We start from the raw sequence: 19111 nt of genomic DNA on the forward strand, positions 1-19111 counted from the left end.
GGTACCCCTTTTCTCTGATAAGAGCAAGTTGACCAATCTCTGTCCTTAATTTCCTCCTTCTATGTCTGGCAAAAATAAAATCTCCTTTGGAGAAAGGGTTTGGGGAAGAAAATGCTGGAGATGTCTATTTCTGCCTTTCTATGAGTTGCATCTAGACAGACCAATGTAGACATAGATGGGTTAAAATAGAACCTACAAACTCCAAAGGGAAGATTTAGCATAGAAGAAGAGGTTAAAAAAGGAAACCACCTGAAAGGGGGAAGTGTTCATTTTAAAAATAAAAAAAAAAGATTACTCTGGCATAAAAAATACATACATATATATATATACAACATATATATATATATATGTATATATATATATACATAAAATGAATGCAAAATTCATCTCCCTTCTCATAGTTTTTGCTTCTCATTTAAGATTACCCCTCCTTAACTTTTCTTTTTTACAATTCAAAGTACAGAGAGTTTGGTAGATTCACTTGTGGGTGGCTGATCTTGAAACAGCACCCAGAAGCACTTAGGGTTCAAACAAAAGCAAATGTAAAGACTCTGCTGAGCTTTCTCCCCATTTGAGAACTTCCAGTAAGACTTTAACCTGTCTCTGTATAGCACCTTTGGCAAGCAGTTCTTATTGCCTTATCTCTCTGTTAATAATAGGAAGCTATTTTCTAGTTACAATGTCTTTGGCTCTGCTTTCCTTGTCTCTTCAACTCCTTTTGGTTTAGTCCATCCCATCCACTCAAAGCTGTCAAAATGTACCACTTATCATCAGTACCAGAATGTATATAATATAGTATAACAAACATTTAATAAACATTTGACAGCCTGATGATTATAATGAATGAATATCTTTTTGACTGATACAGCTACATTTTCCATTTAATAAATGTTTCAATTTAATGTTCAAAATTCCAAGGATATGAAGCATTTCCACTTATCCCCCAAAAGCAAAAATCAGTAACTGACATCAGACCATCGATAGGGACTCAAGATTGCCTTTTTCCTTATTCCTTGAATTTATGTAAATAAGGACAGAAGAATCTTATTACAATACCTCAAGGGTACAGTTTATTGAGCAGTCAAAAGGGAGTTACTTTAGAAATAGCTTCAAGCTTGTGGTTAGTCAGAAGATGTTTATTCCTGGAAACTCCCACTCTGGTGAAAGTCTCAAGCTGACACTGTACTTTTGTTTAAAACTTACTCCCACCTAAGTATAAGCTGCAATTTTTTAAGTAACATTTTTTTAAATGAGGAAAGTTTTTTTTTAATCAAGACTATTTAATTATGTATCTACCTTTTCATTCATTCATTCAAGCATTTTTCTGCCATCTTAGCAGGACATATATTATACATTTGTTTTAATGTACAGAAGAAGCTCCTGGTCTTAAGGAGTTTATAATCTACTTGGAGAAATAAAATAATTGAAGAACAATTACAAAAGAACATATGAACAAGCACAAGATATAGTTGTTCAATATAGTTTAATATTAAGAATTTGAGTATTGATAAGATCAGAACTGATGGATTAATCAGGAAACACCTTCTGTAGGCAGTGAGCTTTAATTTTGATAATAATTAAATCACAGATGTATATTAGTGTAAAGAAAGGAAGAGCATTCCAAATGGAAAAAATAGAGCAAAAGCTCACAAACAGGAATTAGTAAGGTGTGTCCAGAGAACAGTAAGTACACTGGTCCTCCTGGAGCACAGTAGGAAAATTGGAGAATGGTTAGAGATAAAAAGGGGAGGAGGAGGGAGGTCCTCTTAGCTCATAGAACTGAAAATCCAAAGACCTAATCCAACCCCTTCATTTTTCAAATGATAAAACTGAGGTCCAGAAAAATTAAGTGATTTGCCCAGAGTCTCACAAGTGGTATAAATGTCTGAGCCATATGCTTCTGATACCAAATCCACCATATTTTCCCTGAATACCTCATAAGTATAAGGCAGAGAAAATTAGAGTTGATATAGCAGGCAACTCATTATTGCCTTTTGTTTTTACTCCACAGCCTACCCCTTAAGCCACCATCTTTCCTCCTATACACTTGGTCCCACCTTTGTAAAATAAGCAAAACTAGCAAATATAGTTGTGGTATATTATAGCTTATTCCAGATTTCTCATTCAATTTTCCCTACCTCTCTACTATGAGGAGAAAGCTGTGGTACATCACCAGTTCACTGAAGTAAAAAAATTAATCATTAAAATTAATCACAGGTTGGCCACCTTTTAATGTTACAATATTGCAGTTGTTATATTGCTTTTTTTTTTCTTGGTTCTGCTTACATAATGCTGTATCCATTTATGTAAGTCTTATTATGACTTCCTGGATTCTTTATGTTCCTTATTTATTCTGACTGCAGAGTGGTACCACAGAACTTGTCACAGGACTTGAGTTCAAGCCCCAGATCAGCCACTTAAAAATTATAACCTTGAAAAAATTGCTTAATCTTTCTGGACCTTGGCCTAGCCAATTAGAGTCCACAACATAGGGAATTGACTAGCTTTATAAGCCAGGGGAGAAGCGTGAATGTGTCTTTCTTCTTCCAGCACAGAGCTAGCACTCTCTCCTTGGGTCTAACAATGAATGTTATCTTATCTGATCTGGTGATCTGGCCCGACACAGCTTGCAGCTGCTTGTGCTGAGTCTACAAGGCTTGGGCCATGGCAGGCTGAGAACTTGGAGACTTTTGTTAGGTTGACCAAGTGATCTTTTTCTTTCTTTCTCTCTCCAACTTGTATTAATAAATAATCATAATTTAATATATAGTCTCCAAGAAAATCCTAATCATTACACAATAGTGAATGTAAATTGTAAACTCCAAACTGTTTTCTAGAATGACTAGACACTCATAGTTCCTACAGCGTATTAGACGATCGTGATCTTTTCATCTTTGCTTCTCTGTTTAATTCTGAGGTTAAACCTTGGAATTGTTTTAATTTCTCTCTCTTATTAATTATATAGGGAAATTTTGTGTTCAACTTTTAATAGTTTGGAAAAACTGTTTATATTCTGGGAAAACAGAGTTAACTCCTAATGCTATTTCCCCATTTACTTTTCTGTTACTGATAGTCACCTTTGATCCTACCTTCTGTCTGCTTCACAGCATTGATGGTTCATTGAGAAGATTTATGCGACTCTAATCAACCCAGACTATTCATCATTAGCAGAAGGGTAGGCTGGTAACAGAGAGACTCCTTCAGCTGTCATTTCCTCTTCTCATCAAAAATATGTGTCAGTTCTGAAGGACTTATGAAAAATGTTATCTACCTCCAGAGAAAGAACTGATGGTATCTGAATACAGATGGAAACATACTGATTTTTTACCTTTTTAGATTTTCCTTTAGGTTAATTTGGGGGGGGGGGGTCTACATTTACTTTCACAAAATGACTAATATGAAAATATATTTTGTATGATTGCACGTGCATGTTGTTCAGTTGTTTTTTCATTTGTGTTCTTTCTCTAGCTCATTTTACAGTTGAGGAAACTGAGGCAAACAGGGTTAAGTGATTTGCCCAGAATCACATAGTTAATAAGTGTCTGAAGCCACATTTGAATTCAGGCCTTCCTGAATCCAGGCCTAGTTCTCTATCCACTTTGCCACTTAGCTGCCAATCATTTTACTTAAGAGTACACAAAACTTGCTGTTTGGAACACTAAAACTTTTCTAAACACAAGGAAGTTTCAAAGCTACCCGTTTCTGCATTGTACTATGGACTAATTAGAGCACCAATTAAACGTTGAAAAAATTGCTTTTTTGAAGTAAAATGTTCCCCTGTGATATCATGAAACAACCCTGAAGCATCTGTACTGTTCATTCAGCCTTGTGCTTTGAGGTTGAGTAGTCCCAAATTAATGGGTCATCTTGTGACATGTCTAAACTCTTTACAGAAGGCCAGTGAGAAGACCTGGCAAAAACAAAAACAAAACCAGGCATTTCTCATCAGGCCCTTTTCCTTTAGTATTTTTGTTCTCTTCAGCCAGTGCATGTTTATAGTTAGGATGTCAACCATCAACATATCTATGGAAAACAGAAGAGAGACCTTGAAGAACTAACAGCTTACTTTCTTAAGCAAATTATCTTGTGAGAATACCTCCAGAGCTGTGTACCTCTCAGCCATGGTCAGGGATTGATCCACCTGTCATAGCCCATAGCATGATAAATTTAGAACTGAGCAAAATTTCAAAGGTCTTTTAGTGGAACCCCTTCATTTTATGAATGAGGATACTGAGGTGCAGACCCCTTCAACTTTACCCAAGTAGGTACTGGATGTGAGAAGCAAGCTATTGACTCTAAACTCAACCCTCTTTCTGCTACACCAAAACCCTTCACTGTGATTCAAGTGGAGAGGCTTTTATTAAGCACTTTACTATGTGTCAGGCAGAGCTCACTGTCAAATAGGAGAGACAGTAAGCAAATAAATATGTACAAATAATCCATTAGAGAATCTCTGAGAGAAGGCACCAGAATTAAGGACAAGCTGCTTATAGAAGATGAATTTTGGCTACGACTTGAAAGAAGTCAGGGAGAACAGCAATTGGAGATGAAGAGGGAGAGAATTCTAGGCATGGGGAATGAGCATTGAAGAAGACAGGAATTGACTGATGGAATGTCTTATGCCCAAGGCAGCAGAGGAGGCCAGTGATACTAGGAGTATGGAGAAAAGGGGTGAGAAGACTGGGAAGGTAGAAGGTTATGAAAGGCTTTTGATGCCTAACCATATTTTATATGGTTATCCTAAGGACGAGTACTTACTACTTACTTAAGTAGTCACACTAGTTGTGTGACTCTGGGTAAGTCACTTCATCTGTCTGCCTCTGTTTCCTCATCTGTAAAATGGGGATAATAGCCCTTTCCTCCAGAGTTGTTGGGAGGAGCAAATAAAATGATAATTGAAAAGTTCTTAGCAGAGTGTTATATAAATGCAAGCTTAGTAATAGTAGTGATCCAAGTGGTAGTAAGTAGTGGTAGTAATAGGTAGCCACAGGAGTTTCTTGATTAGAGATGACTTCAGATTTGCGCTGTAAGAAACTGTGGAGGATAACTAGGAGGAGTCAGACTTTTGAGGCTGGCAAACTACCCATAGGGATATTGCAATAGGCCAGGAACTTGCTATCCGTAGCAGAGAAGAGAAAGGGGTATAAGCCCTAGGCTTTGGCGTTAGAATCCACAGGATGTGCATTTTACTGGAGTGGAATTGGAATCAGAACAGCCCTTCCAATCCACTCCAGCCCTCAAATCAGAAGTTTAGTAAGTAAAAGGATACAAGCCGTGATGGGCGGGGCTGGAGGGGAATTGAAAGACTACGACTCCCAGAAAGCAGTGCGAGCACTCTGCGCACGCGCACCGGAGTTCGGTCTCTCCAGTTAAAGATGGGCCCGCTGGGGCTGTCCACAACGCTGGCGGGGATAGTCCCGCGGCGGCTGGTGGGGTTACGAGCGTACAGCGGACCGGCGGCTGTCTCGAACGTGCTGCGCCTACCCGAGAGGCAGCAGAAGGGGCTTATGTTTCCATTGCAGGAGTTGGAGCGCTACTTGGTCCCCGGAGTGAGCGCTAAATTGCACGTGAGGACGTTTGACCCGAGCCTGGAGGACATCGCGAGAGCTGAAGTCGCCTTCTGCCCTTCCCCCAACCACCGGATCGACTACCTCAGCAGCGCGGTGCGCCTCGACCACGCCCCCTCCTCTTCTAGCCCCGAGGTGAGGTGGCGGAGAAGGGGAGAGGGGCGGGCTAGGCGGCTGTCTCGTGCTTCCTGTTGCAGTACCTAGAGCCCAGCCAAATTTAATAGACTGGAGCTTCTGGGCAAATAGTAAACATCCAATAATAGCTCAGTGCCCTTAAAACCCAATGGCACATAAAAAGTCAGACACAATTGAAATGACTCAATAATTAAAAAGGTGTCAAGGCAGGGAGGTAGGACTTCGGATTGCTGGTGCGTTTGCTGAGGTTCCATCCTGAGCCCTCTCTGCTTCTCTCAGTAATCTCCTCAGCTGCCTTGGGTCTAACTCTTTACCTCCATGCAGATGAAACCTTCCCCGAGTTCTTGTCACCGTCCATGAGTATTTCAGGCTGCGTGTCCCAGGCCATATCTAAAACTGTTGTGGCCACACAGCTTCTCAAACAGTCTTCAGGGATTGCCCTGGTCCTATCACTCCCTCCCCCTCAGTAATCTTCTGAGGCTCCCTATTGTTTCTGGGCTATGAGCGGAACCTGGTTTATATACATTGAAGGTATTATGTTTGGGACTTCTTCAGTGTTGCCCACACCTCCCTCCCTTCCAGACTTCCCTCTCCCTGTCTTTATCTGTCCCTCTTTCTGTCTCACTGTCTGTCTGTCGCTCTCACTCCTGTCATCTCTTTGTCATCCTCCACTTCTCAGCCCAACTAGCCAGTCCCTTGCCATGTTACTATTCCTGCCTTCTCAGGTTATCTCCCTTGTGTCATCCGTCAAGGTAAGTCACCTCCTTCACTCAGGTTTCAGTCACCTCTCAGCCTCTGCGCCTCACATCTCTCAGCACCCCTGGCCCTACCCACCGCTGCCAGTCACTTTCCTGTTGTCTGTTGGGTAAAAATCCTCCTCCATCCCCAACCCGCCCCCTCCAGAACTCTGGTCCAGCTCCAGACAGACCCCAGTGGCCAGAATGCCCTCTGCCTTTTTATTTATGTGCTCTAGGCTTCCCTGTCTGATGTAAGGCTGACACCACTAGGGATTGTTTCCTATTTGAAGGCTCTGATGGTGCCGCAGGGAGAGCCCTGGGCCTGGAGTCAGGAAGACAGGAGTTCAAATCCAGCTTCAGACCCTCACTATGGGATGCTGGGTTGATTGTTGTCTAGGTATTTTATTTGCGTCCAACTCTTCATGCCCATTTTTGGTAAAAATACCAAAATGGTTTGTCGTTTCCTTTACCAGCTCATTTGACAGATGAGGAAACCGAGGCCAACTGAGTAACTTGCCCAGGGTTCCATTCCGAGGCTAGATCTGAACTCAGGAATATGAGTCTCTACACTGTACCACCTAGCTAACCCCTGGCAGTATACCTGGGAAGGTAACTTAACCTCTGTTTGCCTCAGTTTTCCTCAACAAAATGGGGATAATAGTACCCACCTCCCAGGACTGTTTTCTCAAATGAGATTATATTTTTTAAAAGATACTTAGTGAGGCAGCTGGGTGGCTCAATGGATTGAGAGCCAGGCCTAGAGAGAGGAGGTCCTAGGTTCAAATGTGCCCTCAGACACTTCCTAGCTGTGTGACCCTAGGCAAGTCACTTAACCCCCATTGCCTAGCCCTTACCACTCTTCTGCCTTGGAGCCAATACATAGTAGCACAGGTGGTTCTTTATAAATTCACAATCCTTTTCCTGTTCCCTTTTGTCCTTGGACAGCCAACCCTGATTAGTGCAAATAATGAGTCACTTGAAGTGGCTGCATGTATTCAAGTTTGCCCAATTCGAAGTTATAATTCTGTAAAATGTGGTCATTGGTTTGGCTCTGTGAAGATATTCTGTGCAGATTCAAATACTGTAGAGGATCATTGTTCACACTAATTGGTACCTTGCTATAATAAATACTTGTTGATTGACAGAGGAAGACCTAGAATTGGGAGTGAGGAGGAAATGCATTCTGAACATGGAGGATGACTTGTGCCAAGGGCAGAAGACAAGTAGCATGCAAAATTGAGGGAACAGCTAGTAGGCTATTTTGACTGGAACAGGGAAGAAAAGGTCTTTCGTATTGCCAGAACTTAATAGAGGATCCAGCACATGGTAAGCACTTAACACAGTGCCTGGCACATATGAGGCATTTAATAAATGTTGATTGACACTGCCACTGACATATCTATTGAAGAATTTTATTAGTTCCAGTGTGCCCTGTAAATGTTGGCTCTCTTACTTACAGAGATAAAAACCCAATATTTCTCCCAATCCTTTTCTATTGATTTTATGTGTGCAAAAGGCTTATTTTTTGTAACTAAAGTTGTTTATTTTGTGATTTAAGGTTTTGTTTTATTTTTGCCTCATGCATTGGTACAGAAATTTCCTCTATAACTATAACCTATTTTCTTTTTTTTTTTTATTTTATGAATTTTTACATTTCTATTACTTATCCATTTAGAACTTATTTCAAAATTATATATGGTGCTATTCGAAACCTATTTCTCAACATACTTCTTTCCAATATTCCTCAAAGTTCTTGTGAAATAAAGTATTTTTTTCTTAATAGTCTTGCGTTGCTGAGTCTATTGAAAATTAGACTACCATATGAATTGGTTTTTAGGTCTTGCTTACTGAGACTATTACACTTTTATATTTTTCACGCCAGTAGCAAGTAGTTCTGCTATTTATTGCTTTCTGGTATAGTTTCCCTTTTACTTGACAAACATCAACAAATATTGGCATCTCTCCACACAAAGGACAAAACAAAAAGGGGTCTTCATATAACACTGAGAATTTTTATGTGGACCTTCCTTTTCATTGTATAGTTTAAATTTACATTGTAATTCTAACACTTCCCTATTTGTCTCTGCTACCTTTCAAAATTTTTTCTTTCTTCTTCTGCTTATTATTATTTTTTTAACCCTTACCTTCCATCTTAGAATCAATACTATGAATTGATCTCAAGGCAGAAGACCAGTAAGGATTAGGCGATGGTAGTTAAGTGTCTTGCCAGGGTCACACAGGCAGGAAGTGTCTGGGCTCAGATTTGAATCCAGGACCTTCTCACCAAGCCTGGCTCTCAATTGAGCCATCTAGCTGCCTCCTAGCACCTATTTCAATGTGATATTCTGCCTCTCTCTCTTTTTGATCTGATTGTTATTTTTGATAATTCAATTTAGACTTAATTCAGTGTTCTTCATTCATTAAAAATACCTACTAGGGGGCAGCTGGGTAGCTCAGTGGATTGAGAACCATGCCTAGAGACGGGAGGTCCTAGGTTCAAATCTGGCCTCAGCCACTTCCTAGTTGTGTGACCCTGGGCAAGTCACTTGACCCCCATTGCCTAGCCCTTACCACTCTTCTGCCTTGGAGCCAATACACAGTATTGACTCCAAGACGGAAAGTAAGGGTTTAAAAAAAAATACCTACTAATATTGAGTGCTAGGATTTATTAACCTTGTGTAAGCATGTTACTACTATTACTAATACTAATAATAGCATTTATACAGTACTTGCTTTTCTCTAGGCACTATGCTAAATGCTTTACAAAAGTTATCTCAGAATAGTTTTGAGAGGTAGATGCTGTTATTATCCCCATTTTATAGATGAGAAAACTGAGGTAGGCAGAGGTAAAGTGACTTGCCCAAAGTAACACACACTGTTGGTACATATCTGAGACCAGATTTGAACACAGGTCTTCCTGTTTCTAGACACAGCAATCTTATCCCTAGTGACACCTAAATTAAATCTTATTTTGGGAAATATTGCCTAGCTTGTAATTTATCTGAATTTATTATCTGTATTGTAATAATTCTACTATTTTAAAGAATTGTATTTTCTGGCATTAGGGTTTGTTTACAATTCTCTGCTAGTTCACTGACTACTCCATTAGTGAGGAAATTAGGAGTCAATTACAACATGAAATGGCATGGAAAAGCATTTATTAGGTGCTTACTGTGTGCCTATAGAAAAGACAGATAGTTCCTTCTCTCAAGAAACTCACATTCTAATTTGGGGAAACAACATACATATAAGGGGGTTCCGCTTCAGGGTAAGTGGAAAGGTTTCCCATACATTGCAGAGGCAGGGCAGATGAGAAGACCAAGGAGTACTCAGGGTATAATGGCTGATGGAAGAGCAATTCCAGGGGGAAGATCATAAGCTCTGGTAGATTTTAAGAAGATAGGACAGGCCATGTCACTGACCATTTATTGCTAGGAAGTAAGTAGAGATTCCAAGTGAGAGCTCTAGATTGCCTCCAGCAGGAGCAGGGATGAGAGAGAGTCAGAATCCAGCTAGAAAAGGCCTAGCTTGGCAGTAATTGGACAGCTGGGGCAGGGGCATGGGGAAGGAGAAAGTTTGCCTTGCTCTTTGGTATACTGCTTATCGACTTCTTAAAGCAATCATGCCTGTCTTTAAATTTGAACATTGAAAGAATGTTCAAATCGAATGAAAACTATTTGCTGGCCAAAAGTCAGTGAAATGAAGCATATCCTCTTTGAGATGATTACATGAATGTATCATATTTGAACTGGAATTTTCTTGGTAGATTAGAAATGCACCATTGCTAAGCCCAGAAAGGCTATACACACTCTAATTTCTGATTAATTTGGCAATGCCTGAAATAATTCAGCTTACAAAGCCTTGCTGGTTTAATGTCCCTGGGGAAGGTAATATGACCACACCAACTCTGGGATCCATTACCTTGAGCAAGTCCCTAAACCTCCAAGAGCCTGAGTGTCATCTATAAAATGAGGGAGTTGGACTAAATGCCCTTTACTATCCCTTCTGTGATCCTGCTCTGCAAGAAATGGTTTTACAAGTAGTTTCAGATTCTGAACTTACATGCAGTGATAATTAAACACTATTTTTAAAAGACTTTTTTGTTGAAATGTGTAGCACCTTGCACCTAGGAGTGATGAATAAATATTTCAAAATTTGAAATAATTTTAATTCAAAGTTTGAAATAACGTATTGTGAAGGGTTAAATGGGAGGGGGTGGGGGACAGGAGTTTGATCAACAACCAGTGCACAGTTTATTAAACGTAAAACACTTAGTTTATTATTAAGAAATACAGATAGACATGATCAAGGAGAGATGCTAAATGAGCACCCTAATGCAAATACCAACAACAAGGAAATGTATGAAAATGACCAAATAAAATAATGTTTAAAAAAAAGAAAGAAATACAGATAGGAAATAAGAAGGGGGAAAGTGAGAGTAATCTTATAATAGCTTGTTAACTAAACCCAAGATCCCAATCCTAAGTAAATTTTTCTAAAAACCCCTAAATCTATCTGCCTCAGAGGGAAGTGTCTTCTGCTAGGCTGAAACCCTTGCCTATTCTTCTCTATTCTGACTATCTAATAACTCTATTCTGACTATCTAATAATATATCCACTATCTTAACTGCCTATCTACCCAAGTTATTAATGATCAATAAAGCTGATAAGGCCTTAAATTCCATTTCTGTGTCTCCAACTAGAGAGAGCAAGTCACACACTCCTCTCCCCAGGAGACCCAGAGACAAAAGTTCTTTCCAAAGTTCTGCAACTTACAAACCACACTCAGCCACACCCTTCTAACTAGCTGCTAAGCAGCACAGCAAAGGGTCTCTAACTGCCAAACTGCACAGCAGGGGGTCTCTTACAGAAAAATATTATTGTTCCTTTTCCTCTTAAATATAAAAAAGGAGAAATTAATAAAAATTCTTTTAACGCTGTTTTATATATATTTGATATGTTACAAAGCTACTATTTCCAATAATTCTTTCCCCTATAGAAGAAAGTTCATGTGCTCTTGTGTATCAGGAATTTTTTTCAATAGGTTCAGCTAAACTTAAGTTTCTCATTTCTGGAGTCAAGGGGAAATACAAAAAAATAAACAAACAAAGCCCCTTAAAAATGGTAGTCTTTATAGAAATTTGTACCCGAGAAGAGAAATACTCAGGTTTCATTTTATCTTACTAATTTAATTCTCTTTTCTGTAAGATCTGCTTTATAGGAAGAAGCAACGTTGGAAAATCATCCCTAATAAAGGCTTTGTTTTCTCTGGTCCCTGAGGTTGAAGTCAGAGTTTCAAAAAAGCCGGTATGGTTAAAATGTTTAAAGCTGAATGGAACATATCTGTGTTTTATAAAGTGAGTGGTAATGGGTGGGAAGATGCAAAAAACCTTTGTGTTTCCATGGGACGTGTTCTTTGATGGCAGAAGCCATTGATGTGGGCTTACTCACTCCAGGCAACAGAGAATGGCATTTTCATTCTTTAATTATTTGTGTACCTTAGAAAGAAAGGCAAGATTTTTTTTTGTATGCTTACCAACACTTTTATGCCTTTCCAGAACAGGGTTGTGGTTCTTTCCATTACTTCATGTTTTCCTCTCATGGACATTCTTTATTTTCTTTTCTAAGAAAAGTCCACTTATGGTTTCACAACTATTTGAGGGCCTCTGGTTTCACCTACTGTTTTATTTAATTTCAGTTGTATCTTGCCAAGATATACACCTAAGTACAGACAGTACTCAACCTCATACACTTCTCTAGTGTTAATGGCTGCCCTTATGAAACTAACTTTCATGGTAAGAAGGTTATATCAAGGAAACATGAACTTTCCTTCCTGATATCAATGGGAGTTTCTTTCCTCTTACACCAAGTTTTCCCATAACCCTACCATTACCAACTCTCTTTTCTCATCCCCATGAAGACTCAGCCTCAGGCCTCTGATTTTCATCACCTCACTCTAATGCCCATTGCTAGTAAGGGTCATAGAGAAAATAGTATCGTCATTCTACCAAAGAACCCTTCCACCAATCTTCCCTTTTACCTTCCTTCTTATACATGTATAGATTAGGGGAAATAGAAAAAGGCTGTGAGACCTGTACTGGTCTCTGAGATTGAAAAAAAAGAGAAAGTTTGTAAGAGTCACCCTAATGTAATGCAGACATGGCTGAGATGGAAGTGAGAAGGTCTAATGTTTATTTTAACTCTGCTATTCCTAGCATGGCATAATCTTTAATATTCAGGGAAGATACTCATTTTGATTTGAAATTTTTTTTAATACATCTTTTTCCCATTTGCTTTTTTCAGGGACATACAAAGAAAATGAACTTTTTCAAAGTTGGAAAATATTTTACTTTGGTGGACATGCCAGGTTATGGATTCAAAGCACCTAAAGATTTTGTTGAAATGGTAGAGGCTTATCTGAAAGAACGGACAAAGTAAGGAAATACTTGTTGGACAATATAGTTCTTTAGTATTCAAATAACATTTTTTTAAAAAACCTTACTGTTCATCTTAGAATTGATGCTAAGTATTATTTTCAAGGCCAAAAAGCAGTAAGGGGTAGACAGTTAGGGTTAAGGGACTTGCCCAGGGTCACATAACTAGAAAGTATCAGAGGCCAGATCTGAACCCATGACCTCCCATCTCTAGGTCTGGCTCTCTATCTACTGAGCCATCTAGCTTCCCTGCATTGAAATAACATTTCAAAGTTAAGTAATATCTCTCAGGGTCTGAGAGATTAAAAAGTTCTTTTTAATTAACATTTTATACATATATTTGGACATTTCATCTTTGTTTTGCTTTTCTTATTTAGATTTTTTAAAATATTCTTATAAACAAACTTGATAGATTTTTGAGAGAAAGAAAATTTTTAGCATCATTCTTGCCACGTGTAAAGAAACCTCAGGAACATTTCTGGTAGGGTTCCTTCCTACTTTTCTGAAAAGCATTCAGAATTCCTGAATACAGTTGAATATAATAGTTGCCTGCTTCAAATGTTATACATTTCATGTACATATCACTCTTGTATTGATGAAGTATATAATACTATTTCCAGATTGTTTGTCCTTTTACTTTAACAATAAACTGGGAATCCAGTACCTCTTTTTATGTGAGGCATCCAGGTCACAGAGTGGATAAAGTGCTGGGCTTGGAGTCAGGATAACCAGATTTCAGATCCCGCCTCAGTCACACAATATCTGAGTGATCCTTAACAAATTATTCAATCTTTTCGCCTCAGTTTTCTCATCTGTAAAAAAGAAGACAATAATAGCACCTACCTCGTAGAGTTGTGAAAAGAACACTCTATAAACTTTAAAGCTTTGTTAGCTATGTGTAATATCCTTGTTTCTGAGCTAAGTCTATACAGATGTTTATATTTAAACCCTTGCTTTCTGTTCCAGTAACAACTCTAAGACAGAAAGGCATGGGTTAGGCAAATGGAGTTAAGTAACTTGCCCAGGGTCACACAGTCTAAGGTCAGATTTGAACCCAGGTCCTCCCAAATCCAGGCCTGGCTCTATCCCCTGAGCCAACCAGCTTCCCTGCATAGATTTATATTTAATTGGATTAAAGTTATTCAAAAGTATGTCTGTGTTAAACAATGGCACCTCAGGGGCCAGAGCCAGAATTTCCTAGTGAAATGGTATGTTTGGTTTTGAGAACTCTCAAATGACCATTGTCTGAGAATGAAAATAACGAAAATATCGAGGGGGGTGGGAGGAAGGAAGGAATTGGGGATGTGCTTGTTGAGTTGAGAAGTGGGAAATTGTAAAGATAACAAGAGTAGATAAATCTGTGAAAAGTGTATTGTTGGTAATCTTTGCATGTTTCTAATTCTTACAGTTTGACTAGAACGTTTTTGTTGGTGGATAGTGTTGTTGGAATTCAGAAAGCAGACAGAATTGCTATAGAAATGTGTGAAGAATATGCATTACCTTATGTGGTAAGTGATAACCAAATTATTTGCAAAGTGATTGCATTTACAAATGTTAAAATGTGTCAGTGAAGATAGATTTATGCCTCTGGCTAAGGTGCTTCTGTTCAGTTTTAGAAGATGAGGTAAAATTTACATTGAATCTGGTTCCATTATCAGTCACTGCTTAAAAAAAAAAAGTTCTACAGTGCTTGTTCTCTTTTTCTGCTCCTTGCCTGAATCTTTTGATATTAAAACCATACCCAAAGTAACACAAAGCCCTCATTCATCTACTTTTTAGGCACTTAAAAAAACAATATGAACTTGTGGCTAAAGGAAAGATTGACAAACTATTTTTAATACAAAACAGAAGCTCCATGGTTGATAACCTATCACAGTGACCATAGCTATGTTTTGCAAAATCTTTCACATCGTTGGAGTCATGCTCTTGAAACAGTATAACAAATTCAATACTATAGACATAGAATTCCTCTATAAAATAAAATCCTTCTTGAAAGGATTGTCTTATTTCTTAAGGCCTTTTTTTTTTTAATTTTAAAGAATAACCCTCTCCTTTCCCAAGGTAGGGAGGCAATGGAAATAGTCTCTAGTGGGTCAAAATGTCTAGAAGAATATAAGAATAATTCCTATCTCACCTATCCTCTTGCTCCATTTGCTTTTCTTAGATGTGCACACAACAGATAAATCACAAAAGTTATGTTTTGTCAATTTTACTTGCCCATACTTTTGGACAATAGCTTTGAATCTATTTAAGGGTAAATAAAGAATGCAAATTATTGCTAGTCACAGGGAACTTAAAGCAGCTCTAATATTTTAACTTGTCTCCCACCTCCTACTATAATTTGGTCTCAAAGAAACTTATAGACGTCCAACAACATCCAAAAAGCTTGCCAAAGAATTTCATGAAAATAGTAACATGTGATCAAGGCATTCCCCACTTTAAAATTTTTTTTCTTTTTCAGTTCCATATTCTCTCTCTTTGACAATCCTACCTGGCATATCTTGAGAATGCAAGATTGATAATACCCATCATACATATTCAGTCATGCAAAACATTTCTAAATTAGGAAAAAAGGGAGGAGGGGGGAGAGAATATGTTTCAGTCTGCATTCTGAGCCCAACAGTGCAGTGAAGAGAACATTTTATATCATGAATCCTTTTGAGATGTCATGGAACATTGTATTGATCAATTATTAAGCCTTTCACAGTTGATTATCTTTATAATATTGCTCTTCCTGTGTACATAATTCTTCTGGTTCTGCTCATGTCCCTTTGCATTAATAATTCATTTAAATCTTCCCAGGTTTTTTTGAAACCATTCCCTTCAGCATTTCTTACAGCACAATAGTATTCCATTGTGACAGTTAAAAGAGTGATTGCCTTAAACTGTGACCGTGAAAATATGGTTTCAAATCAAAAATATAGTGGTCGCCATGGGAAAATTCCCAAATATTAAATATACCCAAGTCAGCTGGGTTTTTAGAGAGATTTTAATTAATACAAATTAAGGAATTAATGAAAGGGGGAGAGAGAGTAAGAGGAAATAATGAGAAAAAGGCCTAGGTTTATTTAATCCATTTACCACAAGATTTTGTCCCAAGCAAGATTCCAGTGTTCAGAGAGACCCTTCAGTTTAGCTCAGGAAGCTCCACATCAGCTTCCAAGGCTGTATCTCCATTCAGAGGCCTTCTGGCCTCCTTTTAAAGAGAAGTTTCTCCTATGTCACCTCCCCTAAGTTTTCACATCTACCAATCACAGTAGATGTTTTCACAGGAGTGACCATTCTTAATTCACACCTTCTTTAGTTCTCAACTTCTCTGGGTAGACTAAAACTTCACACCTCTTTTGTTAAGCTTGTCCCTTGCAAGTTTGCAAGTTACCTGACCTTTTAGTGATTAATTTGACTTTCATAGGTACTTAGCACCTTTTTGTATTAGATCTAAAAATAGACCCAGCTTAAGGTTTTTTAGCTTTACTTTAAGTATGGGTTAAGTACTTTATATTGTTCAGTAAAGAGTTTACAACTTTATCTTCCCCTAAAGTATGCTTAAGTATGGGTGGAGTAGAGTTCTCACATTCCTGATCAAGTACCTTCATTGTTTAAAATGGGGAATGGTCTTAACCAAATCTTCTGAAGTAGGGTCTAAGAATTTTTAAGATTCACAGGATCTCATTCATATACCACAACATGTTTAGCCACTCCTCCATTGATAGGCATCCTTTGAGTTTCCAATTTTTTGCCACCACAAAAATAGCTGCTATAAATATTTTTGAACATAAAGGTCTTAGCCCCCCCCCCTTTTTTTTAATGGAACATGCAACTTTGCTGAATGTAAAAAGCTCTATATGATGAGTTCTAACATTTCTTGCCTCACACAGCAAAATCAGTGAATTTTTAAAGTTATTTTTAATAGACATATGATCAGAATTTAATTAATATAAATTTAGCAAATTTACATACTTTAGATATATAGAGATAATTTTTATCTAAATTTATTTATATTTTGAGATATATAAAATAATAAGTTTAATTTATATTTTTAAAATCCTTAGTGTGGAAAACACAGATGTTTATCAGATCACTGATTTTCCTCAACTTCAACTAAAAGCTAACATTCTTTTCTGCAAATGGAATTATAAGAGTTATATTATCTTATTATGAATGCCAGTGTATGTCTTTAAAAAGAAAAAAAAAGATTATCCTCCCATGGGAGAGGAAGTAGGAATAGTCTCTAGTTAGTCAAAATGCCTAGAGTAATGATAGCAAACCTATGGCACAGCTGCCAAAGATGGCACAGAAAACTCTCTGTAGGCACTCAGCCGCCCTTCCCCCCCACCCCCACTCCACCCCACCAGTTCATAACTAGAAAGGCAGAGGGACTCAGGCACCCCTCCCCCTCTCCCCAAACCCTCTGCCTAGCAGCCCAATGGGAGTGCACAGAGGGTAAGGTGGGTGGCTTACAGGCAGCAGAGCTAGAGGGAAGCAGAGTGCTGGGGCCACTCCCCTCCTCCCCTCTACACTCACTGAGGACATTCCTTCACCCACCCAGCAGCCCAATGGGAGCTCTTCCTCCCTCACCTGTGTGGGGTAAGGGGTAAGGTGGGAATGGGCAGGCACTCCATCACTAGAAGGTTCACCATCACTGGCCTAGAGGATATGGGAATAATTTTCAATAAAAGTAGATTTACTGATATTCCAAATCTGACACTTAATGGCAATAGGACCTTCTCTGCAACAATGTTCTTATTTGTAAAATGAAACTAATATTTGCACTTTTTCTTCCTTGGATTTTTATAAAGAAAGGGCTATGTAAGCACAAGTTACTAATAGGATTGTATTGTTTTCAACCACATAGTGATTCACTTAGATTTTTTTTCCAACCCCCATTCATTCTCATTTTTGAAATGAATTTTTCTGTAGATGGTGTTAACAAAAATTGACAAAGCTTCCAAAGGTCATATTGCAAAGCAAGTTTTGCAGATCCAAGAGTTTGTTGACACTCAAACCCAGGGATGCTTTCCTCAACTGTTTCCAGTCAGGTAAATTTAATTAATGTTATGACTTTTAAGAAATTCTGATGTCATATAGTATTAATATCAGACTGCTTGACATTCTTAGTGGGTGGGAGAGAGGGGAAGACTTTAGAACTCAATAATTTTTAAATCAAATGTTAAAGATTTTTTTAAAAAGAGAAATTCTGATGTTAGAGCAGCATTAATTGAAAAGGGGCAGGACAATGAGACTTGGAAAATCTTGGCTGATAGACACTTCAGGCAAGTATGATTCTTTAGTCTACCTTCTTTCCTTGGAATTGTTCGATCCTTCAGCAGCTTTTTTTTTTTAAACTCTTACCTTCCATCCTAGACTCAATATTGTGTATTGGTTCCAAGGCAGAAGAGTAGTGAGGGGTAGGTAGTAGGGGCTAAGTGACTTGCCCAGGGTCACACAGGAAATGGCTTGAGGCCAAATTTGAATCCAGGACTTCCCATCTCTAGATCTGGCTCACAATTCACTGAACTACCTAACTGCCTCCCATTCTACTTTTTGATGTAGTGATATCATATTTTAAAAGAGTAAAGCATTGCTAACTATAAAGAAATATTATTTATTTACAAGACAGATGTAATCATTTAACCAAAGAGGCAAATTGGTAGAGAGGATTGTTATTTTTCAAGTTGATCATTTTTATTGCTCAAATATTTCTTAAGAATCTAATGTGTGCCAATCACTATTCCTATGTCCTGGGGATACAAATATAAAAGTAAAAACACTCACTGACCTCAAAGAGCTTACATTTTAGGCTGGGAAGATATAGAATATGCCTCTTGATAGATCATGTATACACAAAAGGCAAAATATTAAAGAATACAAAGTGTTATGAAATATCTTAAGATCAGAGTGTGACAAGTCAGGGAATTAGGGAATAACCCCTAAAAGGTGGTTGTAGTTTTGTCACAGTGCCTTTGTTTAAGAAAGCCCTTATTTATTGTAATAATGGCCCCCAGGCATAAGGGCAGGGGTGCTGGTAGTGCATTTGTGCCCACATGGCTGCCCGTTCAGACCCCTAAAATTAACGGCAGGCATTCATTTATATCTGTGGCCTCAGCCATCCTCAAAAGGTCTTAAAATGGATCCCCTTTGGATATGGGGCCTGCTGTATAGAAGACAAGTATAGGCCAATTACCCAGAAGAAAGAGGGAGGGCAGGAGACTGATGTGTCAGCAGGCCAGGCAGCAAG

At 38.4% G+C, this 19111-nt stretch overlaps 1 protein-coding gene across 2 annotated transcripts in view; it reads left to right on the plus strand.

Annotated features, from left to right (window-relative positions):
* The first annotated feature begins 5333 nt into the window (after positions 1–5333).
* Positions 5334–19111, plus strand: part of GTPBP8 (GTP binding protein 8 (putative)) — a 28510-nt gene continuing 14732 nt past the window's right edge. The window contains exons 1-5 of one of the 2 annotated variants that reach the window (XM_001366848.4): positions 5334–5702; positions 11648–11746; positions 12743–12873; positions 14282–14381; positions 17794–17912. In XM_001366848.4, the coding sequence (XP_001366885.1) occupies positions 5376–5702; positions 11648–11746; positions 12743–12873; positions 14282–14381; positions 17794–17912 (776 nt within the window). In that variant the 5' untranslated portion in view covers positions 5334–5375. The remainder of the gene's footprint in view (positions 5703–11647; positions 11747–12742; positions 12874–14281; positions 14382–17793; positions 17913–19111) is intronic. The other variant, XM_056793463.1, reaches the window with a different exon arrangement.

Source organism: Monodelphis domestica, chromosome 4 (assembly GCF_027887165.1).
Source record: "Monodelphis domestica isolate mMonDom1 chromosome 4, mMonDom1.pri, whole genome shotgun sequence".
Lineage (NCBI taxonomy): Eukaryota > Metazoa > Chordata > Mammalia > Didelphimorphia > Didelphidae > Monodelphis > Monodelphis domestica.